The sequence below is a fragment of the Ostrea edulis genome, chromosome 3 (genome assembly GCF_947568905.1).
Source record: "Ostrea edulis chromosome 3, xbOstEdul1.1, whole genome shotgun sequence".
NCBI classification, from domain to species: domain Eukaryota; kingdom Metazoa; phylum Mollusca; class Bivalvia; order Ostreida; family Ostreidae; genus Ostrea; species Ostrea edulis.
Genome location: NC_079166.1, coordinates 75378416 through 75406140, shown reverse-complemented (window position 1 = coordinate 75406140; position 27725 = coordinate 75378416). Strand labels below are relative to the sequence as shown.

General features: G+C 35.8%; 1 protein-coding gene and 1 long non-coding RNA gene across 4 annotated transcripts; one reads left to right on the top strand and one right to left on the bottom strand.

The window, feature by feature from the left end:
• Positions 1-59: 59 nt before the first annotated feature.
• LOC125673340 (sushi, von Willebrand factor type A, EGF and pentraxin domain-containing protein 1-like) lies at positions 60-26500 on the top strand. Of its 3 annotated transcripts, none has more exons than XM_048909887.2 (14): positions 60-234; positions 314-414; positions 2003-2097; positions 4681-4760; positions 5189-5444; positions 6203-6275; positions 8942-9061; positions 12075-12138; positions 16927-17020; positions 22520-22714; positions 24162-24332; positions 25163-25333; positions 25958-26128; positions 26303-26500. In XM_048909887.2, exons 9-14 carry the CDS (start codon positions 16942-16944, stop codon positions 26440-26442), a joined length of 927 nt encoding a protein of 308 aa, XP_048765844.2. In that variant the 5' UTR covers positions 60-234; positions 314-414; positions 2003-2097; positions 4681-4760; positions 5189-5444; positions 6203-6275; positions 8942-9061; positions 12075-12138; positions 16927-16941; the 3' UTR covers positions 26443-26500. The 3 variants fall into 3 exon arrangements, with proteins under 3 accessions (XP_048765844.2, XP_056017090.1, XP_048765843.2); XM_056161115.1 differs by having other exon boundaries at positions 4681-4869; XM_048909886.2 differs by lacking the exons at positions 60-234; positions 314-414; positions 2003-2097; ... (3 more) ...; positions 8942-9061; positions 12075-12138 and adding an exon at positions 12536-12724.
• On the bottom strand, positions 3648-5857 carry LOC130053700 (uncharacterized). The gene is made up of 2 exons (XR_008802065.1): positions 5576-5857; positions 3648-5487 (listed from the first exon to the last, which is right to left on the bottom strand). It is a non-coding gene; the product is annotated as an uncharacterized LOC130053700 (long non-coding RNA).
• Positions 26501-27725: the final 1225 nt, after the last annotated feature.

Below are 27725 nucleotides of genomic sequence, written 5' to 3'. Positions count from 1 at the left end.
TTCTTAAATTTTGTACCCCTGATTAGGAAATTTTATCTAATATGTAGAAATAATCATTTGCTTACAGGGGAACTATATGCTGTGCGTTGATAAGACGACTTCCTGGGGCGCACACGGTTTGTTTACAAGCACATGGAAAACACGTGGATTTAAGGGTGGTCCTGTTTGCGGACAAAAAAACTTGAAAAAATGCCACGTAGGGTATCATTTTTCTGGTGTCGGTAGACGAGACAGGTAACATATAACAATCCTTGCTGAATTATTGGACACAAATTTGATAAACTGAGTTTTAATGATTTTCTTTCCTTCATAGGAACATATAGTGAAAATAATTACCGGTGTGATACCTACATTGAGGTCAGGCACTGGTTGATTGGCTGTATGACATTGCGCCATTTCAAAATGGCGGACAAAGTAAGTTTTCATCTCGAGAAAGATTACACAAATCCTCTTATCTTATTTCACCATTTCTATTTGTTAACCAAGTTTTTTTCTTTTTATTTCCTGTTTCATTTTATTTATTTTTGGCGAAATTGGCTTCAAAATCACCGAAATGAAAATTGTTTACATTTTGGACACGTGGAGGTAGTCAAAATTGACCCCCAATATTTACAATGTCTTGTACCGACATCGGAATTTTATTGTCGCATCCCGTGCATATATGACTGATCTGTGTACTGATATATAGTTTCGTTTATGTCGCTCTCCATTTAATGTAGCAGAACGACCTGAATTTTCGTTCGGGATTCAACACAATTACCTAGCTATTAACCAGACTTGTGGGTTCAAATCCCACCACTGCTGATGCTTATTAGTCAGAAGTATTGCTAATTTGGTTGGTCACCATGGTCTAATACCTGTACTAATTTGGTAGGTTACCATGCTCTAATACCTGTACTATCCTTGCATGCATACTTATCTTTTTTTTTATTTTTATGATTACCCAACCTATGTTTTGATATTATATACAGTTGGTAGTTTCATTGAATGTTGTCGAATTTACTAAATCTCTATTAGATGGTAGTAAATTTTGCAGTATTTTTCTACCAGGTACCTACATCGAAATTTTAGTGTGCCATCAAATACAAGTAGAATCAAACTTTTGATTGATGTGTTGGATTTCATTTAGTCGCATTGTGAACAATATGAAAGATAGGCCTAAATTAAAATTATTGCATTGTACTCTAACACATGTAGGAACCAACCCCTTCTCCTCAATCTATCACAGTTCATGTTAAATATTACTATCTCTCAAATCTTTTACTATAGAGAGTCGTGGGTTCAAATCCCACTACTGCTAAAAAAAATCAAAAGCAGTCAATGGTTAAGTCTCTATAAATTTCCTTAGTTCTGTCCTCTCCTTACCTTTAAAGATTCTCTCAGCTGTCTTTACATCTCATCACGAGGGGATAACAACCGAGATTCCATACAGGAAACAAACATTGATGAAATATAAAGGTCCCATAAGATGAAAAATTATAAAATATTTCAGACCCATGAAATAATTAAATATTAGATTCCCACAGACATGGTATTTGTACCCAAATGGTAGTGGCTGAAAAACAGACCACTACGCCAACAGATTAATAAGTACAGGTTGGCTAAAAACTATGGTAGTTGTAGTTTTACTTTATTACTTATTACATTTATCAAGACTTTGGGTCAAAAGATGAAAGTAGAAAGTTATTACAAGACTGTATCCTACACAAGAAATAAAGAAAAGGGATGAGAACATGAAGAATTACGGACATTTAAGATAAGATGTAAATAAATCAAGTGTCATTTAAGCAAAGAAACAGTAAAAGACATATTCACACACACACACACCTTCACAGAATATCAACGGAAGATAAAAAATTTCCAATTGATACTTTGAACGGATTTCACTGGCAACGTTTATTATGTTGCCTCCAGTATTACGTTATTTTATTGGGGGAAAATGAGAAATGTAATAATGGGGTTTCACTGTGTTATCAAAATTCATTTTTTTCTCTCTCTTTAGGCTGGTATTTGCAATATATCATGGCGGGTGTGACCAGTCAACAGGGGACGCTTACTCCTCCTAGGAACCTGATCCCACCTCTGGGGTGTCCAGGGGTCCGTGTTTGCCCAACTATCTATTTTGTATTGCTTATAGGAGTTATGAGATTGATCACTGTTCGTTGTCTTCACTTTGCATTAAGGAGAATATTAAATTCAAAATAGGACTGTAAATGTTGACTTTGCATTGTGGTTCAGAAATAATTTTTCTTAAATCAAAGCAAGTTGTAACAATCAAAATTGCTTATCAATGTTACCAACTGGCTATCCGAAGTCTTTCATATTTGGAGTTGTTCCTTCAGTGAACTTTCCATTATATAATACACAGTGCTTAGTTGTACTAATATGTCTATTGAATGATAATGAGCTATGTTGAACATATATTGTAGTAGATGAATACCACATGGTTCCACAGTGGGGAAGGAATTTAGATTTATGTTAAAAACATTTGCAATATAAAATCCATAAACTCAAACTTCATCGCTGTCTTAGTTTTAACAACCACTGTTTCTGTAAAACTTTAAAAATAAAGAATTAAAAGAAAATTAAAAAAAAAAAAGAACTGCTTCACAGCTTACTATGAGAAGGCCTGTGATTCTTAGATCATTAACTGTTCTTAAAGATGAGAATTCAAGAAAGTCCTTCTTCAACAGGGTGGAACAATAACAGACAGGGTTTGGTGGTTCAAACTGCCCCTGGTTTTCACTAGTGGTTTTCACTGGTTTTAACCGTCCTGGTCAATACTCCCCAAGTGGTCAATACTGGTCAATTGTGATTTAAATTGTCCATTTTCCTATTTTTGTAAATTCCGTGCAAAGATAAAGATAAATTAAGTCTTTTCATTATATGGATCAATTGTTGATTAATATTTTTCTTTAGATAATCAAATGTAATTTCATAATTAAGTTTAATATATTTGGTTTGCTGAAACTGATCGAAATATCTTCAGTACCTACCAAAGGGTCACGGTTCTATAGCATAGCTTGACAATTGGAGACAGACCTGTTAATACATGTACATGGACATATTAAGAATAAAAGGTAGCTGGACATTACTTGAGCACAGGAAGCAGAGTTGACAGGTGTTAAGAGCATAGGCTGGTGCCAGAGATGACCATTGTGTGTGTGTGTTATTGTTATGAAAACATCACCAACCCACCCCCTCAAATGTTTATTTAATGTAAAACTTATACGGTAACAATTTTGATGCACCAGATGCGCATTTCGACAAATAATGTCTCTTCAGTGATGCTCAACCGAAATGTTTGAAATCCGAAATAACTATGAAGTTTTAGAGCTAAATATAGCCAAAAACAGCGTGCCAAAAAGTGGAGCCAAATTCGTCCAAGGATAAGAGCTATGCATGAGGGAGATAATCCTTAATTTGAAATGAATTTCTAAATTTTGTAACAGCAATTAAATATACATCCGTATGTTCAAGCTAGTAACGAAGTACTTAGCTATTGGGCTGTAGAGACCCTCGGGGACTAACAGTCCACCAGCAGAGGCCTCGACCCAGGGGTCATAATGTAAAACTTATACGGTATCAATTTTGATGCACCAGATGCGCATTTCGACAAATAATGTCTCTTCAGTTAACAGTTAACAGTTGAAATGAAGATTTGAAACAATAGGTAGTTCTTGTTAAACTATGGAACAGATCAAAACTTTTATACTTCCCCAATTCAACAGAGTCATTTACAGTACATTATTTATTTAATATTATGACTTATAGGTATAATTTAAACTGATAGTGCATGTTATGAATTACAGTATATACCATAAGGGTAACTTAAACATGTAGAATAAATAACACAGACTATAATGACCAAATAGTTTTCAATCTACCAGTATTGACCGGTTTTAACCAGTATTGACTTGTATTGACCACCAACCCGATCAATACTCATACTGACCACTTTCTTGCCAACCCTGATAGCAGAGTCTGCTTATGATTACATTTACAAACCTGTTTTTCTTAATCCTCTAATAAATGCAAATTATTTCTTTCTTATACTCCAAGCTGAAATGATGTGCCTACAATTATCACCTCAATGTAGAGAGTACGCGAACAGAATTGTGGGAAGGGGGACCAGACTACCCCTAAGAGCACTCTTTATATTGTTTATCTCCCCTTAAGGGAGCTCTTCATATTGAAAGTCTGATAGTGTTTTTATTGATGCTGAATAAAGCATAGTCTAACATGGAGTCTGTGTGATTAAAAAGACTAATCCGCCACAGCTAACCAGCTAGTCCCCGGATCTTCCAGAAGACCCCGTCCCCATTCCCAGGGGACCCGAGGGTTGACCACCACCGACACCTCAACATAACAAAGTATAGTACTTAGGGACCCTGCTGGGCAGTCTGCACTATAAATCTCCACCAAAGTAGCTAACCACCAGTTCTGAGACATCTTCACTACAGAGATGCCTAAAAGACTCCATTTACCAGAGGAACATTTTTTTTATCTCAAAGCAAGCAAAAACTGCAATACATACATGTACATGTATATGCAGGCTGTAGGGGAGATTTTTGAAAACTGTGTTGAATTGTTACACCGAGAAATGAGCAAGATCTCGCCCTTTATCACAATGAATTTATGACATTTATGATAGAGGAGAATATTTGTCATTATTTTCAGGCTCCCAATGGACACATATTTCTGGAGTCTTTTCACCAGTTTACAGACATGCACACGATTTCTTGATCGCCATCTCAGAGGTTTGTTTCCACTTCACGAGAAGAAGAAAAACGATTCTAAAAAAAGAACAACAACTTATTAATAAAGTGCTTTTCCTTTCTACATGATCAGACATGTACTTTCTCACTGGTAAGCCAGGTCATTCAGTTTTTGAATAAGTAACAAAAGAATGTGATTGTTAGATGTATAGCTCAGATTTACAATCAAGGGAAAGAAAATCGAACAATGTACATTTTATATACAACATGTACATTGATTTCTGCATTTTAAGTTAACTCTCACATTTTATGTATTCCTCTCTAGCACTTAAAAGTTCTATGTCTTGTATTTCACGTATTTGTGACTGTTACTTTACTCTTCATAGCCCGTGTGTCGCCCGAGTTTATACAGAGTACAAGTTGTTTATTTCAGATATCCGTGACTTATATTTATTATTTACTCTTCGTAGCCCGTGTGGCGCCCAGAGTTTATACAGGAGTACAAACTGACAGCTTACGCCCTCTACTGCCTTACTAATGTATGTCTAAAATTTCGTCTGCTACAACTTCACCCTGGTCATCGGTGATGCGGAATTGTACCTACTGCTAGACGATGACGTTAGGCTTTAGCAAAAAGGTCATTCACAGGATGTATGGGCGATGAGTCGTCAAGTTGCATTAAGACCTACACACCGCACTGCCTCCGTGTCACAGCAGCCATAAGGCGTAAGTTTATGTCGGGACATCGAAGCGAGGCGTCGTTAATAACCTATTACAGAAATTTACCGAGTCAAGTGAGCGTTCAGTGAGATCATGGTTGTCAACAATTACATATCCAAATCCAAACCGTCCCTTACCTTCGTGCATTTCCACATTTTCTGCGATGTTCAGTGCCTTCCGGAGATTCATCTGCGCTGTGTCCTCTGTCCTGTGTATAAATGATTTGCCTACACCTGACGACTGCCGCCCTGTTCTTCATGTTCCTCCACCTCAGTGTTTTCTGTTAACTCTGTAATATCCACAGAATATCTTTCAAAGTGAAAGCGCATCACAACTGTAAGTGTAAACTTGCGCGTTCCCGTTTATATCATACCCCCCCCCTAAAATTAGACATCTGGAAGAGTTTTCAATTATATACTCCCAAATATATGGATATGTATATGTTGATAAACTTGCTTTTTAGTGTCTTAATAATTAAAACAGTTCTTCATTTGATGGAACTATGTTTTGTATTTTCGTCATTTTGAACATATATGACACTTCGTTGTGTAGGTCAACAATGTGGAATACATGGAAACGTGTTGTTAACACAATTTAGCAATGTTACCGATTAAAAATGTAAATAAGGTATCATTTATATCCCGATAAATACATGATATTTCGTGATGAGTGTACTCTTGCAATGTATCAGACTATGAGATTTTTTTGTAAAAACAAAAACGAAACATTCCCGTTATTGACAGTTTCATTGCGTCGTTTTTCAGTTTCAGTTGTGGTCCACAGCAGATGACAGTATCATGTGCAGATTTACTTCTGATGCCAAGGATAAAGCAATAGGTGTGGTGTTAATCATGTATCTAACGACAGATTCATGTATCTAACGACAGACTCGTGTATCTAACGACAGATTTATGTATCTAACGACAGATTCACGTATCTAACGACAGACTCGCATATCTAACGACAGACTCACGTACCTAACGACAGACTCATGTTAACCAATAGATGGGGTGTTATCATGTATTTAACGACAGATTCACGTATCTAACGACAGACTCGCGTATCTAACGACAGACTCGCGCATCTAACGACCAACGCACGTACCTAACGACAGACTCACGTTAACCAATAGGTGTGATGTTATCATGTGCAAGGTAAAGATAACGAACAGTGGTCAATCTCATAACTCCTATAAGCAATACAAAATATATAGTTGGACAAACACGGACCCCTGGAAACACTAGAGGTGGGATCAGGTGCCTAGGAGGAGTAAGCATCCCCTGTTGAACGGTCACGGCCCTATATCCTGATCAGGTAAACGGAGTTATCCGCAGTCAAAATCAGTGTGCCAAGAACGGCTTAACAATCGGTATGAAACATGTCAGAGAGCATTTGACCCAATGCGGGGTTGTACTGACGAACTAGATCGTTATAACGACCATAGAATTTGCGAAATGCTGACTTCAATTGAGATTGTTGAAACCCCTGTACCATCAACTTGTTTGTCAGTAGCTTACCTCGATTTAAAAACTGACTATACGCGGAACAAGCTCTTCCATATCGAATCAGTTGAGATATATCCACACCATATGCAGGTGATAATGGAATATTGCTACATAAATATGAGAAGTTGACGATGGAGAAGCTGAAATCATCCCGTTTGTCATACAATTGAGTTGTCAGTTTGCCCTTAATGTGTACTTTCAATTCTTGGTGTCTAACGACATTTACGTAAACCAATAGGTGGGGTGCTATTATATGTCTAAGGACAGATTGACGTTAAGAAATAGGTTGGGTACTATCATGTATATAACGACTCACGTAAATCAATGGGTGGGCTGTTGTCATGTATCTAACGACATATTCGTGTAAACCAATAGGAGGGGTGCTCTCATGTGTCTAACCACAGATTCACGTTAACCAATAAGGTGGGGGTGCATTATATGTCTAACGACAGATTGACGTTAAGCAATAGGTTGGGTACTATCATTTATATAACGACTCGCGTAAACCAATAGCTGGGGTGTTATCATGTATCTAACAACATATTCATGTTAACCAATAGGAGGGTGCTCTCATGTGTCCAACAACAGATTCACACTAACCAAATGGAGGGGTGTTAGCATGTATCTAACGACAGATTTACGTTAGCCAATAGGAGGGGTGCTATCATGTATCTAACGACAGATTCATGTTAACCAATAGGAGGGTTGCTCTCACATGTCTAACGACAGATTCACGTTAACCATTAGGTGGGGTACTATCATGTATCTAACGACAGATTCACATGTAACACGTTTAACCTTTTCCTCTGGTTTTGGTATTTCATGCTTGAATGAAAAGCTTCCATGTGCTTCTATTTGTTCCTGTCTTGCATATTATTCATGGGTAGAACTACTTCATGGGACATTTTTTATTGAATCAAAAGAGAGTAAATTTTCAGATGTTTGACTTTCCCTAAGTGCTTCTTTACTAGCTTGAAAATACGGATGGATATCTAATTGCTGTTATAAAATTTAGAAATTCATTTCAAAATTAAGGATTATCTCCCTCACGCATAGCTCTTACCCTTAAACGAATTTGACTCCACTTTTTTGGCACACTGTGTTTGCCTATAATAGCTCTAAAATTTCACTGTTATTTCGGATTTCAAACATTTCGGTTGAGCATCACTGAAGAGACATAATTTGTCGAAATGCGCATCTGGTGCATCAAAATTGGTACCGTATAAGTTTTATATTATGACCCCTGGGTCGAGGCCTCTGCTGGTGGACTGTTAGTCCCCGGGGGTCTCTACAACCCAGTAGGTAAGTACTTCGTTACTAGCTTGAAAATATGGATGTATATTTAATTGCTGTTATAGAATTTAGAAATTCATTTCAAAATTAAGGATTTTCTCCCTCACACATAGCTCTTATCCTTAAACGAATTTGACTCCACGTTTTTGGCACACTGTTTTTGCCTATAATAGCTTTAAAACTTCATTGTTATTTCGAATTTCAAACATTTCGGTTGAGCATCATTGAAGAGACATAATTTGTCGAAATGCACAGCTGGTGCATCAAAATTGGTATCGTATAAGTTTTATATTATGACCCCTGGGTCGAGGCCTCTGCTGGTGGACTGTTAGTCCCCTAGGGTCTTTATAGCGTAGTAGCTAAGTACTTCGTCACTATAGCTTGAAAATACGGATGCATATTTAATTGCTGTTACAGAATTTAGAAATTCATTTCAAAATTAAGGATAATCTCCCTCACGCATAGCTCTTATCCTTAAACGAATTTGACTCCACTTTTTTGGCACACTGTGTTTACCTATAATAGCTCTAAAACATCATTGTTATTTCGAATTTCAAACATTTCGGTTGAGCATCACTGAAGAGACATGCTTTGTCGAAATGCGCATCTGGTGCATCAAAATTGGTACCGTATAAGTTTTACAATATTGTATATTAGAATGAGAAATTGTTTAAGCATTTAATCCCATTGTGATGTATATTTTAGGATCTTCCATCCGAATCAGTCCCTACTCAATGTTGGCCCATTCCACCAAACGTTCTTGGGAAGCAGAAAAGGTTATGGAGTGGATGCAGAGTCAGGAATGGGGAATAATGATTCTGGACGGTAAGTTTGCACTGAAGTGAGGAATCATGATTCTGAATGTTAAAGTGTATTGGAGTTAGAGATCATGATTTTGGGTGTTGGTGTATTGGAGTGAGGAATCATGATTCTGAATGTTAAAGTGTACTGGAATCATGATTTTGGGTGTTGGTGTATCGGAGTGAGGGATAATGATTCTGAATTTTAAGTTTATTGGAGTGAGGAGTCATGATTCTGAGTGTTAAGTGTATTGGAGTGAGAGATCATGATTCTGGGTGTTAAGTGTATTGGAGTGAGGAATCATGATTCGTGGTGTGAAAGGATTGGCATAAACATAGGTAGTGATTGCCCCTTCGCCAAAAGTTCGGCAATTAAAAGTGAGAATCGCAGCTCTTTTGGATATGAAATTTAAAAGGAGGTCGTGACAATTGTTGTTAATTTACATAACCCTCACTGATACACGGCCCAGGACACGATATACTAAAGTGTATAGACGTAAACGTCAGATTGAGCATTCACAGCATTGAACCATGAGAGTGTTTTGCTAAAAGTAGAGAGGGAAAAACACCATCCCATGAGGTTCCCATCCTTAACCAATTAAGAAAAACTGACGAAACAGAACCTTATATTGTCTATACCCTGAATTCTCTTCACTAATTGTAACAACTCAAAAGCAAAGGGACTATCCACAGCTCGTGCAATATGCAGGAATCTGTTATTTTAGAAAGGTTTATGATACACTAGATGGAAGTGTCATAGATGCAGTTATCACATTTGTCTTTTGCGTGTGTTGTTATATTGCTTTTTTGTACTTCGATGTGAGTTTAAATACCTGTATAATGGAAACATGCAATAGATAAAGTATATGAATTTCGCGTGAAATGATTAATATCGAGCCAAAAATATATATATAAAATATTCATACATTAATCAGTATGCTATTCCTGTGTTTGACTTGTGTTGGAAAGAGGTTTAAGTGCATCTTGTTGTATATATTAGGGACCACGGTCTACTTTTTGATGGATTAAAGAACAACCTTTAATTCGTTTTGTTGTTGTGGTACATACTTCCTTATAAAATCCGGGAGATTGTGTTGACAGAACTTTAGTATCTCATTGAATTGAGATGTATTGTTCTCCCCTATAGAGTTTTTCTTTTGTTACCCTGAATTATCTCCCCTATAGGTCTTTTCTTTTGTTACCCTGAATTGTTCTCCCCATATAGGTCTTTTCTTTTGTTACACTAAATTGTTTTCCCCTATAGGTCTTTTATTTTGTTATTCTGAATTGTTCCTTTCGAACCTGTAATTGCAAGTCTCTGATTGATGTAAGGAAATACTGACACACCGAAACAAATATGATCCTCTATAATGCTTTTAAAATTATCATCACATCTAAAAGTATAATGAATTAAAACAAGCAATCTTCTCAAAGAAAAGTATGTCCCTTTAAAAGAAATATTGATAAATAACTATTGCGATCTGTAGCCAATCTCCACTCTAACGACTTCTTATCGTCTCTTCTGTAAAATTATACAATTGTGATGAGATAAATTTAAAAAAACCCAGTTTAGTTCAATAAATAGGTTCTAATTCTGGAACTAGAACTAGTATTTTACCTTCACACCATAGCATATTTAGAAGATACCCATCCACAGAATATATGTTGTCAAACACTAGGTGCTAGACCTTTAGAACTGTTTCTCTAGTACGAAGTATCTCAGATACTGCCTCGTCATGTATAGGAACGACTTATTTTGGTCTTCTCATTTTCTGAACAATTACACCTATTTGGATATTTTCACGACGTCAGATGGGTGTTGGGTGCGAGGTATAATGGAAAATGACAACTTCGCGGTTCACATATTGAAACTTTAATGGGAACGAAAATTTCAGTGAAACCCGGAACCCAATTCAAATTATGAATTGAAAGTTACCGCCGGAATGCAAAATAGTCGGAAAGTTAATTATGCGACACCGGTCAGCAAATGACAAATAAATGCATATCTTACTTGTAAAATATGCTTCAAATTATATCATGTATACATCAGAATCTTTGAGAAATAAAGAAATCTTACGATTTGCAAAATCATCAGGTGCGAACGTAAATCCTATTTGAAAGTATCTTTCAACTGTGAAGGCAGTATTACGAGAATAAAGTAGCTTAAAGCTTCATTACAATGATGATCGTTACAGATAGTTTCCATACGCCCCATCAAGTTTCAATCGGTAATTCATTTACACTCTGTTGCTCATCATGAGTGTTTCATTTTTTAAAAATAGATTGTGCAAACGTGTTGTTAGAGACTCGTTTTGAAATCCCTGTATTTAGAACGTCCGCATACAATCGTGAAAGAGCTTTTCCATGAATTCTAATTTTAGTACCACATAGTGGGATAATATTTAAAACAATCATTCTTATATATAAAAAAGATATTATGATGCAGGGCTGGTGCACAAGTCCATGATTGATTTATAAGTATCGTACAGGCCCTGTCAGAAATTTGAATTTGCAATTACTTATGATTGAAAATAAAGAAGTCGTTATTTGAAAAATAATCTGTCCGATTCAATTCCAACATGCTCGTGTTTGCATAATTATATCATTCGTTGAGAATTTATCCTCTATACACGTAACCTTAATTTCTAGGTAATCCGATAAAATAAATTGATTATTGATTATAATTAGTGATGTCATAGTAAATTTCCAATCCATATACCCATTCCTGTAGGTGAGGAGTAAGAATAGTTTGATGTGGTATGGGTTATTGATCCACTCGTTTGTCCGGTAATCTGATAATCTAGCAGGTGTTACTATGTCAGACGAATATAGTACTGGTAGAGTGTGTGTGTCGTGACATGCTATAAATATCTCATCTTCTTTATGATTAAAACCTCATTTATCAATTAAATTTAGTTTTTAATTATTTAGGTATATCTCACAGGTAAACTACAGGTCTTTCTCTTATATAGGAGGCATTTGGTTGCATAAATACAACGTATGCCTATTGTTTTACACACTGTACTTGATTATTACAGATGTGAGGAAATTCTATCCCCTGTCGACCGGTCACACCCACCGTGAGCCCTTTATCTTGATCAGGTAAACGGAGTAATCCGTAGTCATAATCAGGGTGCCAAGAACAGTCTACCAATCGGTATGAAATATGTCAGACAGCATTTGACCCAATGATAGATTGTATTGGCAAACTAGATCGTTTTAACGACCGTAGAATTTGCGAAATACTGACTTTAAATGAGACTGTTGATAACATCCCTCCGCCTTTGTCGAGATGTGGTGAGCTAAAGTCAATGCATGATGAATGGATCTTGTAAGTCAATGGCGCATTCATGAAAACGTCATTTTCATATAACACGTTAACTTATTTTGGTTAGATGTACTCGTCATAATGCCACATTGATAATTTATTGCATTATATCAATAGTACAGTGATAAATCCGAATACCATATTGTGACACCGTCTGCAGCTATCAAGTACATTACCATTGGGTTGATGAATACTAGTCTACCAATCAAAGTGCATGTAATTGCTACACTGAAAATGAGTCTCTGACTGACACAATGAAGACTTGATTCTGTGTATATATAGCGTAAAGAACTGAATACTTGTGCGGATTCTGTGCTTTACATTTACCTAGGAATACGTCATCTAGCACTGGCGATAAAGGTAGGTGGGTTGCTGCGGAAGCACCTGCAAAATGTATTCATATTATGCTGACCAAATTTCAAAACTTTCTTAGAATCAAATTCAATTCAATTCTTTTAACACGTGTTAATGAAATGCATTGTTGACCTTGGAATGCTAAGATTTTCGTGAAAGAAAATCCTACAACGAGGCCTTAAAGGAAGTGAACATGAAAAAAAAAAATTTGTTGCATTATAAACTTGAAAGTCCTCCTGAAACTGAATAGAGAGGCCTAAATCTAATTTGTCTGTTTCCATTATGAGATTTGATCAATTAAACACTCCAAGATAAAGGTTTATGAAGGTCATCCATTATTTCCCAGCATGCATCTGTGCTCTGACATAGATGATACACATTGCTGTTGACTGGGTCACTGATATACAGCAGCAGAAGTTAGAATTGGTGGATAAGGTTTTGGAGCAAACAGAATTGAAATTAAATCTAACTACAATGATTTAAGAAAAAGAAGAAAACACTCTCACAAAATATTTTCAGCTCCTCCAACTTCTAAACTTACTCAGAAACACTGTATTCTCACAGCCAAATTGTAAATACTTCTTCAACAAAAGTTATAAAAGCATGTGTCATAAAGGTACTGTAATATAGCCATGTGATTTATATATTTTATAATAATTTATGCACATGGACCACAGATACATTTTGGAGATGCAATTTACAATTAATTATTTTCTTTATCTACATTTTAAAAAATACTTATTTAGAATCTGTATCAGAGCCTGAGATTTTAAGAAATCCTTCATAATTGCAGTGCTCTTTAGGAAATGATTCCTTAATTTATGTCACAACAAATGAGGGTAAAACTACTCTGATTTCCCCCAAAGAGTCTAACCGCGTTTGACTTAGTTGATGAACTCTCTGTAGGCCATAAATCTTGATAGCATATCTGCAACAGAATTGTTACTGTATTATATCACGTGTGTGTGTAATTGGAAACGTTTACACACAAATGTCATGTTGTGTTTAGATTTTAATACATGTGAATACAGAAGATATTTTTCATTTTCGTGTTTTTCTTACTTGTTAAACAAGTTGTTATCCAAGTCCTCTGATACCCTTCCTCTCTGGACAGGACTTCGACACACTATGTTAAAATATGGGTGTACTCAGAGAACTGCACTTTATGTGTAGATCTATTTAATCTGACACAAAATGTTTAAACTCATGACAACAAAGACACCCCTTGAATGTACATAGCTACAATTTCCACAAGCACACCAATCAAGGAAAATTCCCCTCTCATTAAAATCAACTGCTGATGAAGAAGTATTGTTCTGAGAAACAATTTCTTCCTCTGTAACATCAAGTTCAAACTGATATCCCATATTTAATTCACTTTCTATCGTTGATACTTACAATGTGTCCTACTGACGTCAGCATCAGTGCTGGTGGATGCTAAGAGATTATTCAGCAGGGAGGTAATGATTTTTTCCATATGGCAGCTTCCAAGGATTGAAAAGATTAGTTAATCTTTGTGAAATTTCTCCCTACTGAAGAAAGCTATACATCTTAGTGATTTTCAGAATTCATTATATACATCAAAATGACAAATCTGAACCCTTTCTCACATTTTCATGTTCACTTGCTTTAAATTTAAATCAAAGTCAGTATTAAGGTAGATAGATCCTCATTTAATGTCATAGGTTTCTGCAAAAATGTTTATCAAATAAAACTTTGCACATGATAGAAAATTATTTATTAGAGGAATTTTATTCACTGGATGAAATAAAAAATGTGGTAAACCATTGATAGTGAAAAAGTTAATATTTTCCTTAGATAATCAATTGCTAGTATTTACCATTAAAAAATGTTGTCAAGGGCAATAACTCCGATGCTGGTATTTCCCGAATATCCACAATTAGATTATAAGCAAGGTGAAGATAACGAACAGTGATCAATCTCATAACTCCTACAAGCAATACAAAATAAATAGTTGGGCAAACACGGATCCCTGGACACACCAGAGTTGGGATCAGGTGCCTAGGAGGAGTAAGCATCCCCTGTTGACCGGTCACACCCGCCGTGAGCCCCATATCCTGATCAGGTAAACGGAGTTATCCGCAGTCAAATCAGTGTGCCAAGAACGGCTTAACAATCGGTATGAAACACGTCAGACAGCATTTGACCCAATGCGAGGTTGTATTGACGAACTAGATCGTTATAACGACCATAGAATTTGCGAAATGCTGACTTCAATCGAGACTGTTGAAATTTCTGTACCATCAACTTGTTTGTCAGTAGCTTACCTCGATTTAAAAACTGACTAATTAGATTATAAATATCGTTAACGAGGAAGTCCATTATCTTTTTTTGATCAACTTAAGAGATATAATGCCTAGATTCAGAATGGACTCCGTCATTAACGTTAAATACGTAGGCTATGGTGAACAGGTCTTCCAATAATCTCTACCCAGAGTTGTCGTTCCTTGCTCTAACTTACACCTCTGTTAACGTCTCAATATAAGCAATGTTATTCCACACGTAAATCCACTTTTTTTTTTTTTTTTACGGCTAATGAAACTAAGAAATATTTTATAAAATATCGGGAAAATGTAGGACAAGCAACTATTTGTAGATTTTTCCCCATTACTATATATTCGTCATGTACCTATGTATAGGCCTAGTCAGGCTGGTGAAATAGAACTACCCAATATCCACGTTTCAATCCAAATCAATGCTTCTTGTGTCACGAAAACATTTGACATCTGCTCAATATTTATTTATTTACGTATATTTTTGTAACTGAAGTCTATTTGAGCATACATGCCATTTTACAAAAATCTTGTAAAACCCTTGAGACGTTGACAGAGGTGTAAGTGAGTGTAAGGAACGATAACTCTGGGTAGAGATTGGTCTTCCAACACTCTGTCGGATGACTTGTGCTCTTTTATTCGCTGATCTGGGTTTTTTTTTTGTTTACGTATCATGAGGCAGGATTGATTCAAAGGCTTCTACTTGAAAAGAATGATTTTCAATTCGGTATTTAGATATATCAATAATGTCTTATCTGTTACAACTGTAGCAATATTTACGTTCATTGATATATCGATGCAACATATCCAAATGAATTCAGTATGAAAGACACGGATTTGTCTTTAACATCTACGACATTTTACCAAGTAAACACGTGAATTGGACAGTTATAATATCATATGCTGCTTTGTTAAGACTTGTCAAGCAAAACCACACCGTTGCAGAAATGTACCTCAGTGCACATCACATGATTTTGTAATGAAAATATGTGTCAAACTTTTAGAAAATGTGTTGTGTTCTTATTTTCCACTGCTATGAATTGTTAAGCTGTGTAACGGTAATTCTGCTTGTCAAATGATTATTATGTTTCTAAGTATCTAATATCATTGTGACTTTGAAAGCATTTCTAATATGCGTTAGGCATAAGAAAGTCAATCATGTGTAAACTACAACTTGGTGGGGGGAAAGATGAAGATCGTTTGCTGATATTTTGTGTGAAACCAGGAGAGGAAACATGTACATGTATTTCTGCAAACCTCGCTGGAGGAAGATACGATTTGTTCTGGTGCTGTTGTTGTAATCAATAATCGTTTGCAAACAAATGGTCTTAAATTTGACCATGTTCGACGCTTTTACTCAAATATTAACGATGCTAGGAATTTTTATGACATGCCCTATCATTATTTCAAGTAGCGAACTTGACTACGTTTACTTTTCTAATTACTTTATAGTTCAATGCTATTAAATCAGCTTCTATAACGATCCGAGGTGTACACCAACTATCGTGTGAAATTGCACCTGAAATTTGCAAGTGTAATTGTTACGGTTAAACACAGAAAAATTGCATTTTACATATTTGATTTTTTTTTTTAGAAATATTCGAATACATTGTTTGATATCAAAAGAAAGAAGCTCAAAAAGAAAACAAACCAATGAAAACCTTTACCACCAGAATCCACTTCAAGCTGTTGCTGATTTTTTTGTTTTTTGTTTTTTGTTTGTTTTTTTTTGTTGTTTTTTTTTGTTTACCACGGGCATTTGTAAAATATTTTTTTAAATGGATGATCCCAACGAATTTCGTTTGGACACTTCATGAAATATGTTACATGTATACAGAAAGGCCAAAGAAACATTTCATTACTTTTCATCAGAAACGTCATTAACTATTCGAATATGGAATAACGTTTTTGTAGGTTTAGTAGCTGATCATGGAAAGGATTGGACAAGGAATATGTCTCTTTGCTATAATTCTCGTTTTCCAAGTCAGAAAAGTCCAGCTTGATACAGGTAATAAAATATAAGGAATGGCTTTTCTATCATGAAAAAGTGAGGATAACAAACATCGACCAATTGCATTACTTCTATGAAGAATACAAAATTAAGAGTTGGAGATATAAGGGCCCAACTATATATTTTGTATTGTTTATATGAGTTATGAGATTGATCACTGTTTGATATCTTCACTTTTCATCTAGGCTCGTTTTTTGCAAATCTTTATGATCAAGAAACAGGTTGACTAATTTGGGTAAAGTCTCCACTGATACCCCATTTTGATTCTCACCTAAAGCGTATTTGACGCATTTATAGCACAGTATTTGCAAAATTACATACATATATTATTATTACAGCAAAATAATGCTTTATCGTACAAGCATAATTTGCAATAGAGAAAAGTATTGGCTGTGATTATATTTGTAATATTTAGAAATTTGATTTCAGTGGTTTATGTGAGTAAGGCATTTTCATTCTACACACAAAAGGACATTCATTTGTTTACCCTGCACTACGCTACTAGAGGCCAAGATATCTAAAGTAGCAGGTTTCTAGATCATGCGAAGAGGAAGTTGATATTTTTACATAATATCATGAAATATCTTTAAATATTCATAGTGTACAGTGAATATGACAACCCTCTTTTAATCTTCACCTAGGGTACCACGAGCACCTACGCGTACATTTATGATACAGTAATTATAAAATCATGTATTTCATATATAATTATTTTTACAGTAAAGATATTTGCCTAATTTACAAATTGTTTGAGAAAACGAAATATGCTTTTACATGGTTTAAGATGTATAATAGTCGCAGATCAAAAGTAAAAAAAAAAAGATTATACTACAAAATACAAGCTAATTCATTCCAAAATTGAAGTGGGAGTAAGTATTCATTGTCCTCATATACTAAATAACAAAACACGCAAATATAAATTTTCGACAGCCCGCCATAGCATTTGGAATATGTCAAACATGGCGGGACCCTATTGTAGAAAACTCCCAAAATATTTATATAATATTTTACATTAATTTATTTATGCACAATAAATTCCAAGTAGAAACTTCCAAACGTTTCTCAACTGAGTCTGCGATGTGGCGATCCTTGCTACTATCCGTCTTCCAGCGCCCATGACGCTTCAAACATGTCACCCACTGACAAGCATTAACAGCTTGTGTAGCACCGCCTGGCCACATAGAATGCAAATGTAATTCTGCAGACCCCCTACCAGCTTCAAGCTTGATACCATGCTAGTTCTGGCTGCCGTGTAACTGATTTCATCAAATCTTAAAAATCCTGCAAAGCACAGCAAGATCATGGTAAAGTCTAAAACTACTAACATGTCACTGTTAGATTCCAGCATTTTACAAAGTTTTATAAGCATCTCTGGAGTGACAGAATCCTGCGTGTCTTAGGCATGGCGGATTCATTTAAGTTTTTAATGAACTGTAAAATCAATGTAACCATTCAAACCGTGCACTCACTTTATACAATAGACTGTAAAATTAACGCTATTCAATGATGCACCGGAATCTAGGAGATGTGTTATGTACAGTGCAATATGAACAGCTGAGCGGGAAGCGCGGGATGCCCATGCGCACAAAAGAAACTGTCAGCACATAATATGACCACTCGTACTTGCGGTTAAAGAATGTAAGTAGGACCCTTCTTTTACACCGCTGTCCGCAACCACATTGTTTAGAAGTTTATCGAGTTCTATTCCTGAAAAAATAAACCGAAAACTCATGTAATCTTAATGTAACAAAACATACAATTCTGAATTTTCTTTCCAAAAAGACTGTTCTTGTCTCGACCTTTATGTGTGAAATTTTCACCACTAAAGAAGATATGAACAGATACTTCAGATTTGAATTTACTGTGCCTAAAAAGCGATAGTCGAAAAAGGTCTGATTTTCAAACTGGAATGACGAGAGTGGTATGTACCTTTTCTTTGAGAATTTTTCTCAGAACCATAGTAATGAACGCTGGAGGTGGGACCAACCAATCCTTGCCACTCGACTAGCACCGTGGCATTGCAATAATGCCTGGACAACCTTCGCACCAAATTTGTGAACTGAATTTATCACATTTTCTGCAGTATGAAGATGCAAAACGGTCATAAATATGAAGGTCCCATTCCTGGTCTAACTTCTTGAGTACCAACCAACACTTTTCCTTTTGAATGTTATTTAATAAAAAATACTGTGCTATTCACATATCAAAACGAGATTATAATATATTCCAGTAAAATGTTTAAGTATGATATGTATATCACTGCGAAATGTGGTCATTTTATTAACTTATCAGTCCCATTATGAGTCATTCTAACAGTAAAGGATCGAACTAAATCGACCAACGACATGAATTGTTCATTTACTAGCTGTTTAATCCTTTCATTCTTCCATTTCATAAAAAAATCTCACTTCATCAGGAAATTCCCATATGAAATACCTTTCCATGTCCCGTTCCTTCTAGAACTGTATATATAATATCTCTAAAACTTCATTGTTATTTCGGATTTCAAACATTTCGGTTGAGCATCACTGAAGAGACATTATTTGTCGAAATGCGCATCTGGTGCATCAAATTTGGTACCGTATAAGTTTTACGTTATGACCCCTTGGTCGAGGCCTCTGCTGGTGGACTGTTAATCCCCGAGGGTCTCTACAGCCCAGTAGCTAAGTACTTCGTTACTAGCTTGAAAATACGGATGTATATTTAATTGCTGTTAAAAAAAATTGAAATTCATTTCAAAATTAAGGATTATATCCCTTACGCATAGCTCTTATCCTCAGACGAATTTGACTCCACTTTTTTGGAACACTGTTTTCCCCTAAAATAGCCCTAAAACTTCATTGTTATTTCGGATTTCAAACATTTCGGTTGAGCATCACTGAAGAGACATTATTTATCGAAATGCGCATCTGGTGCCCTTGGGCACTGCAGAGGTTTAGTCAGGTGCCTAGGAAGTGGTCACATACCCTTTTGATCGGTCGCACCCACCGTAATCCCTCTAATTTAATCAGGCAAATAAGAATAAATAGAAGGATGACAGCTATTTTGTTACTTTTCAGAAGAATTTACGTTATACATTAATACTTATGGCATCCTACATGCATATTCTTATAAATCTACTTTTGCATAATGGAATTATTTAGAAAGATAATCTGTCTTTTTGTTATTTGCCTTTCCAAATTAAAAAGTATCTGGATTTATTTAAGATTATCGAAACAATGGTTTCTATTAAATCGAAAGAGAGAATGACAGACAGAACAAGAGCGAGCGGTAATTAACGTGTTCAAGTGTCGTATACAAAAAATAAGTTACACAGTGGCAAAATTGATTTTCATATTAATTCTTAATAATTCATTATCAGGATCGTGTTAATCTACTTTTGCGTTGCTGTTGTCATATATACTTGTTTTAGATAAAGGTAATCCTGTTGATAACAATAGTCAGCTGATCCAAAAAAAAGACCCCAATTTCTTACTCATTCACCTCTGTACGTGCAAATCATCTATATTTACTGGAATCGAATCTAAGGATGTTGATTTTAGGAAGTAAAATTTCAATTCGGAAGAAACGACACTTAGTTATGTATGTAGTTTAATGTATTGGTGTAATTAATTCCATCGACAAGAATATTAAGTATAATTTATATATGTTTACATTTGGTAATTATCCCATACTGTTTATTGAAAAATCACTTTAAGTTTAAGTTTTGAATGGTAAATGAGAATGCAATTGCTATCCCTACTCATGAGACAGTGTATATGAATAGCTAATATCATTGTATGCATTCAAAACGCATAGTAAAATGTCGTATGAATTAGAAAGAAAGATAGCTGACATGTTTCTCATTCATTAAGAATGCAAATTATCACCGTCACTGACTGTTTTGTCGGTTGTTTTACGGTCCATTCAAGACCCCGTCACGTGTAAGTGAAGCGCAATAAATTTTGACATGCATTTAATAGGACATCACATCTACAGTATGTAAAACTTATACGGTACCAATTTTGATGCACCAGATGCGCATTTCGACAAATAATGTCTCTTCAGTGATGCTCAAGCCGAAATTTTGGAAATTCGAAATGACAAAAACTGCATTATATATTTGTACAAAATGGTGGCGTGCTTACGTTCACGACGAAAATAGGTCAACATTATCACTCGTTTATTGAATGATTTAAAAATAACTTCCCTAGTATTTGGTAAGGTGACTTTTTAAGTGTATTACATTTAGTAACCGTCTCGGAATGGTCTGGTACAGGCTCTTGACATAATATGGTGTTATGTCGGTCCAGATGCGCGGGATATCATGGAAGAGATCATCTTTGTTCTCCATTCTCCCTATCCTTCCTTGAAGCTTTATATTTACAAGGAGCCACATATTTTCAATCGTGTTGATATTGTTGTAATGCTGTTTCTGTGCAAATAATTTTGAGTTGAACGCGCACGGTGTACAGGTGCATTGGCGTATTGAAAAATATAATTTCCTGTCGGAAAATGACGGATTCCATGTAAAATTGGCCAAATATTTTCGTCAAAGATTTTCTAATATTAATCAGCATTTATATTTCCATCCACAGCAGAAATAGTGCCGTCTCCCGACAATCTTGCCCCATAATCATTTGGAAAAAAATAACCTTTCTCCAGAAGTTGTCAACTGTCACTTTTCCTTTATTCTCGACACCACGACAAGCGCTTTCTCCTTTTAACTTCTCTAATTGTTAGTTTTTTCTTCGCAAACGGTCTTACAAATCCATGTTTGTGCAAATGTAATTATACAGTTCGTTTAAATATTGGTCGTTCTTAATTCCCGGTAAACTTTCTCTTATGTGAGTTTTACGAGCCTTTCTAGATAGTATCGGGCTGTCACGATATGTGTTCTGTCTCGTCTGTTTTCTATCAAACCTCGGCGTTCTACACGTTTTTAAATCTTGTGATTGTAGTCCTGGACACATCTAATGTTTCCGACACGTAGCTGATAGTTTTCCCTTCTTTTAATGATTTCCAAGCCATTTCTGTTACCTCGTTGCTCATCTCCTTGCCTTTGCGCCCCATCTTGCCTCCGCCGGTTCAGATTTGTTTACAAAACAGACAACAAAATCATGTGTTACATGAAAAGTCACATGATTAAACAATGTTACAATTAACTACCGAACTTCCTATTCTAATTATAAATTACTCCATTCCCCTATAAATATGTAGGTTGAAGTGCGAACGCAAAAAAAAAAAAAAAGGCACAAGTTTGTACGAATATGATATATTATATTGCATCATATTGTATGTTAAATAAAATTTCGAAATACGAAGCAGATGTGGAAGAATATATGGTGTCTTTTATTTCGAGTTCTTTAATGTATTTACTGATGCGCACACGATCCCGTGCTCTTCTGGTATAGCGCAGTTAAAATCCAAATTACCTTCTACATCACCTTCTCAGGAGGGCATGCAGTTCTTTCTTGGTCTTGTTGAATTGTAACGCCATATTTCGCTCAATTACAGCACTTTGTGGAGAACCGCCTAAAATTAAAGGAGCCACCATACATGCCATCATGCGTATGCCTTCTGCAGATGATGAAGAGAGCACCGTTGGTCTTTATTTTTGTGATGAAAACCCACTTGCAGGAAGCTCAACGATCACGTGTGGTCCGGACGGACGATGGGGACAATGGTCAAACAAGAACCTTTTCTGCAGGCGTTTGTATAGTTTCCTCAAAATGCAAATATCTATATGCGTTAGGGTTGATTATGGAGCGCCAAATTAACATAAACTCAAATAATTGAAGATATCTTCAATTATTTGAAGATATCATCAATTCAATTATTGCTCTCTTTAATTGAATTAATGCACGCATTAAATCAATTATTGCTCTCATCAAATGAATTAATGCGCGCTTCAATTCAATTATTGCTCTCATCAATTGAATTTATGCGCGCATCAATTCAATTGAAGAGAGCAATAATAGATTTGATGCGCGCATTAATTCAATTATTGCTCTCTTCAATTCATTTGATGAGAACATCAATTTAGTAGAAATATTGCTCGCAATAATTAATTTAGAGCTCGGTATAAATGATTTGATGATCTCTTTAATTCAATTGAAGATATCTTTAAATCATTTACAATGCTTTTGTATAAGGAATTAATGCGCGCATCAATTCTTTTAAAGAGAGCAACAATTCAATTAAAGATATCATTAATTCAATTGTGGATATGTTGAATTGAAGATATCTTTAATTATATAGTTGCTCTCTCTAAAAGAATTATTGCTCTCTTCAAATGAATTAAAGATATCATTAATTCAATTGAAGAGAGCAATAATTGAGTTAATGCGCGCATTAAATCAATTGTTGCTCTCATCAATTGAATTAATGCGCGCATCAATTCAATTATTGCTCTCATCAATTGATTTAATGCGCGCATTATATCAATTATTGCTCTCTTCAATTGAATTGTAGCGCGCATCAATTCAATTGTTGATATCATTAATTCATTTGAAGAGATCATTAATTCAATTAAAGCGCGCATCAATTCAGCTGAAGAATTAATGCTATCATCAATTCAATTAATGCGCGCAATAATTCAGAATTGAAGATATTATTAATTATTTGAAGAGATCTTTAATTCAATTGTTGCGCGCATCAAATGAATTGATGATATCTTCAAATAATTGAAGATATCTTCAATTATTTGAGTTTATGTTAATTTGGCGCTCCATAGTTGATAACATTTTAAGAAGACCAAGGGTTTAGAGGCTATACTTTCAATTCAAATTACAAGACATATTTCTATACTTTTTCGATTGTTTGAATCGTAATATGCATGATACAATGAATAGTTATTGGTTATTTGTACGGTTAGGGTAGCAATTTCCTTCTCCAGTCCCACAGCAAATGTAATACTTTATACTGTCGTCATAGCAAATCTAGAGCTTGAATGTATTCTGAAATAAATCTATTATAGAACAATAAATGTATTTACCGAATCATCAAAATACAAAGATCTTTGTTCAATAACAGCATGGCTAGAACAATAATACGTTTAGCGACGCATAAAAATGTATTATGTCGTTTTTACATAGCGTCAGAGTATCAAATATCATGATAATATGATACATCTTACTTAATTGATGTTGATTTCCAGCGTCTTGTGGACCACCACCAACAATACCGCGAGCTACGATATCTGAAGGTGAAAATCTCGAGGGCACAACAAGAACATACTCTTGTCTTCAAAACACGGTCATCAGAGGCACAACAACTATCACGTGTGGCCTGGATGGACAGTGGTCAAAGACGAATTTGCAATGCCGATGTAAATATGATATATTTAGATATACACCACAATCATTATAAGTACATTTCTATGGTCGGTATTATGATTCAATGTGCATATACAAACTTGCATATACAAGCTGTCACTGGGTCTAGTGATGTCAGACGTAATTCAGATCAGATGTTAGGCAGCTCTTTACAGACTGATTTTGACTATGGTTTACCTGGTCAAGATGTAGGGCTCGGGACAGGTGTGACCAATCAACAGATGAAGCTTACTGCTTTGAAGCACCTGATCCCAACTCTGGTATCTCCAGTGGTTCGTCTTTGGCCTTCTCGTAATGATGCATCTTTCATAGCTTCATGAGATTGATCATTGTTTGTTATTTCCACTTGTTCGAAACGAAGCAAATCAATTCACCACATCTTAGAACTTGGAATCCATTTCACTACGCTTTTTGACCCTCATTTTTATTCTTAAATTCATATTGTCATTGCTTTTACATATTCTTTATTCCGACAACCTGTGCATGCCGACAACAAATATGTTCATTTCGGAATAGACGTGTTTCACTGTCAGAATGAATAAAATCACTGGGGCAATGTGATGCCTGTACCTGCTGATACGGACACCCCAAGGTGGATGACGCAGATACGGGATAATGATATGGATATATGTAAAACTTAAATCATAGTTACTGTCCGTAACGTGACAAAGATAATGTACGTAACTTATACTATTATGAAAGGTATAGATAACGAACAGTCACCAATCTCTACTTACCTCCTACATCCCAAACATGGGGGATTATATATTTATTTTTGTCTTTTTGACCTGTAATACTGCTTGTATATTTCACTCTTTTACAGCAATATGTGGAGAACCGCCTAGAATCGAAAGAGCCACAATCTCTGCTGGAGAAAATGTAGAGGGCACCACTCGTACTTATGCCTGCAATCAAAACACAAGTACAGAAGGCAATACATTGATCAAATGTGGTCCGGACGGACAGTGGTCAAGCACGAACCTTTACTGCAGGCGTTTGTATAATTTGATTAAGATTTTAGTTGTGTTGTAAGCTGACGTAACTGTAGCAATTCTTATGCCCAGTTTGTTTTAGCAAATATCTTTCTTTTGTTTCGAGTCAGATCAAGTCTATCGCGTTTAAAGTCAGCAAAGTTTTCCAATACAACCTATCATTGGGTTAAATGCTGTTTAACGTGTTACATACCGATTGGTAGGCCGTTCGTGGCACATTGATTTTGACCACGGATAATTCTGTTTACCTGATCTAGATATAGGGCTCACGGCAGGTGTGACCGGTCGACAGCGGATACTTACTCCTCTTAGGCACCTGATCCCACCTCTGGTATATTCAGGGGTCCGCGTTTGCACAGCTCCTTATTTTTTATTGCTTAAATAGGACTTATGAGATTGATCACTGTTCCTTTTATCCGCCTCTCATGCATAGATAAGCATAATACTATAATCGCATGGTGAGATTTTGTTATACAGTAATATTGTGTTTTAAGAATGCAAAGATCTGTTGTTCAAATAACAGCTAGTAAAGTAATAGTTTTCAGTTTGCATGACATTTGAAATCATACCTTTACTGAAAAATGATACATGGTGCACAACTGATTTTAAATAACATTTATTTCCAGCGTTCTGTAGACCACCACCAAAGATATGGGGAGCTACGATCTCTAAAGGTGACAATCTCCAGGGTACAACAAGAACGTATTCTTGTCTTCAGAACACCGTCATGAAAGGTACACCAACTATTACCTGTGGCGTGGATGGACAGTGGTCAAAGACGGATTTGCATTGCCGGCGTAAGTATCATACCTCTGAATAGACATTTCTATCATTTTAAGTACACTTTTGTATCAATGAATTTAGACAAGGCCTCGGCTACTTAACATGCCCTTGTAAGGAGCATATTTGTATTCCGAGTCCGTTGAAAACACTGGGAAAAATTGTCTGATTCGAAAGTCTTCTGATTAAAGGAAAAAGAAGAAGATTCATCAAGAGCTTCATCAAGCAACTCATCCGAATCTGCAACGGGCAGCTCATCGGAAGAAGAAGACTCTTAAACAGATCTCTAACCCAGAACCATATCAGAAGGCCCTCCTTATGTCAAATGTAGAATAGTCACAGTAGTTTGTTTCCTATTACATGTACATTAAAGTAAATTCTTGTTTAAAGCATTCTCTATTTTCTGAGCTTAAAGACAGCAAATAAGGCCGCATATTTATTGCAATTATTTTATGAACCTCGTTGCATGGTTTATGATCGTTAAAATTCAAGGTTGACTCGCTATTATCGGTTATGTTCAGTGCTAAATTACGGCACGACTATTATCACTTAGTTTTAGCCTTTAGTTTCGACATTGAACCATCTAGTCATACCATTATCATATTGTTTCAGCCTTGAGTTTCCACCTTGAATTTTCAAGTCGTATTATTATTGTATTGTTTCGGATTCTTTCGTGTGTTCATGTCTTCTAAAACAGTCATTCATTCAAGTCCCTGTTTGGTTGATTACCTATTATTTGATTTATTCAGAGGTAAATATAATACGAGTTAACATGCGACTTACCTTATTCAGCTCAAGGCGGGTGTGACCGGTCAACAGAGAATACTTACTCTTCCTGGGTACCTGTTCTCACTCCTGGTATGTACACGGGTCCGTGCCTGTCCTATTCTTAATTTCGTATTTCTTAGAGGGATTATGAGATTGATCAGTGTTCATTAATTTCACATTTTCATCCATAACCACATATCTCATCATGCATATGTATTCCGGTGTTAAAAATGTTATGCATGAACAGGCTTTGACCTCTCCAACCTTTGAACGGAGGAGTTTTGCGTGAAAATAATGTAGATCGAATTGCCTACATTGGTGGGATGGATCACTGTGGGATTGCTCACTGTTCGTTACCTCCATTCTTGTATGTAAACCGTTTTCATTTACCCTGGGGAAGAGACATATTCATCTAATTGCTATGTATATGAAAGGCGAAGATATTGAACGGTGATCAATCTCATAACTTCTATAAGCAATGCAAAACCGAGAGCTAGTCATACAAGGATCCCTGGATACACCTGAGGTGGGGTCGGGTGTCTAGAAGGAGGAAACATCGTCTGTAGACCGGCCACACCTGACGTGAGCTCTATATCTTGATCAGGTTAACAGAGTTATTCATAGTCAAAATCAGTGTGCCAACAACGTCCTGGCAATCAGCATGAAACACGTCAGACAGCATTTGACCAAATGATTGGTTGTATTGGAAAACTAGATAGTTATAATGACCATTAGAATTTGCAAAATACTTTAACCAAGACTGTTGAAATCCCTGTAACATCAATGTATTCGTCAGTAACCTGTCTCGACTTAGAAACTGATCATACGCAGCACATCCTCTTTCGT

Excerpts from the sequence above, each read along its gene's own strand:
- LOC125673340 (XM_048909887.2), top strand. The coding sequence starts at position 16,942 with ATGGAAAGGATTGGACAAGGAATATGTCTCTTTGCTATAATTCTCGTT. Across the intron at positions 24,333-25,162 it reads GACGAATTTGCAATGCCGAT|CAATATGTGGAGAACCGCCT; the intron begins GTAAATATGATA and ends ACTCTTTTACAG. Across the intron at positions 25,334-25,957 it reads CACGAACCTTTACTGCAGGC|CGTTCTGTAGACCACCACCA; the intron begins GTTTGTATAATT and ends ATTTATTTCCAG.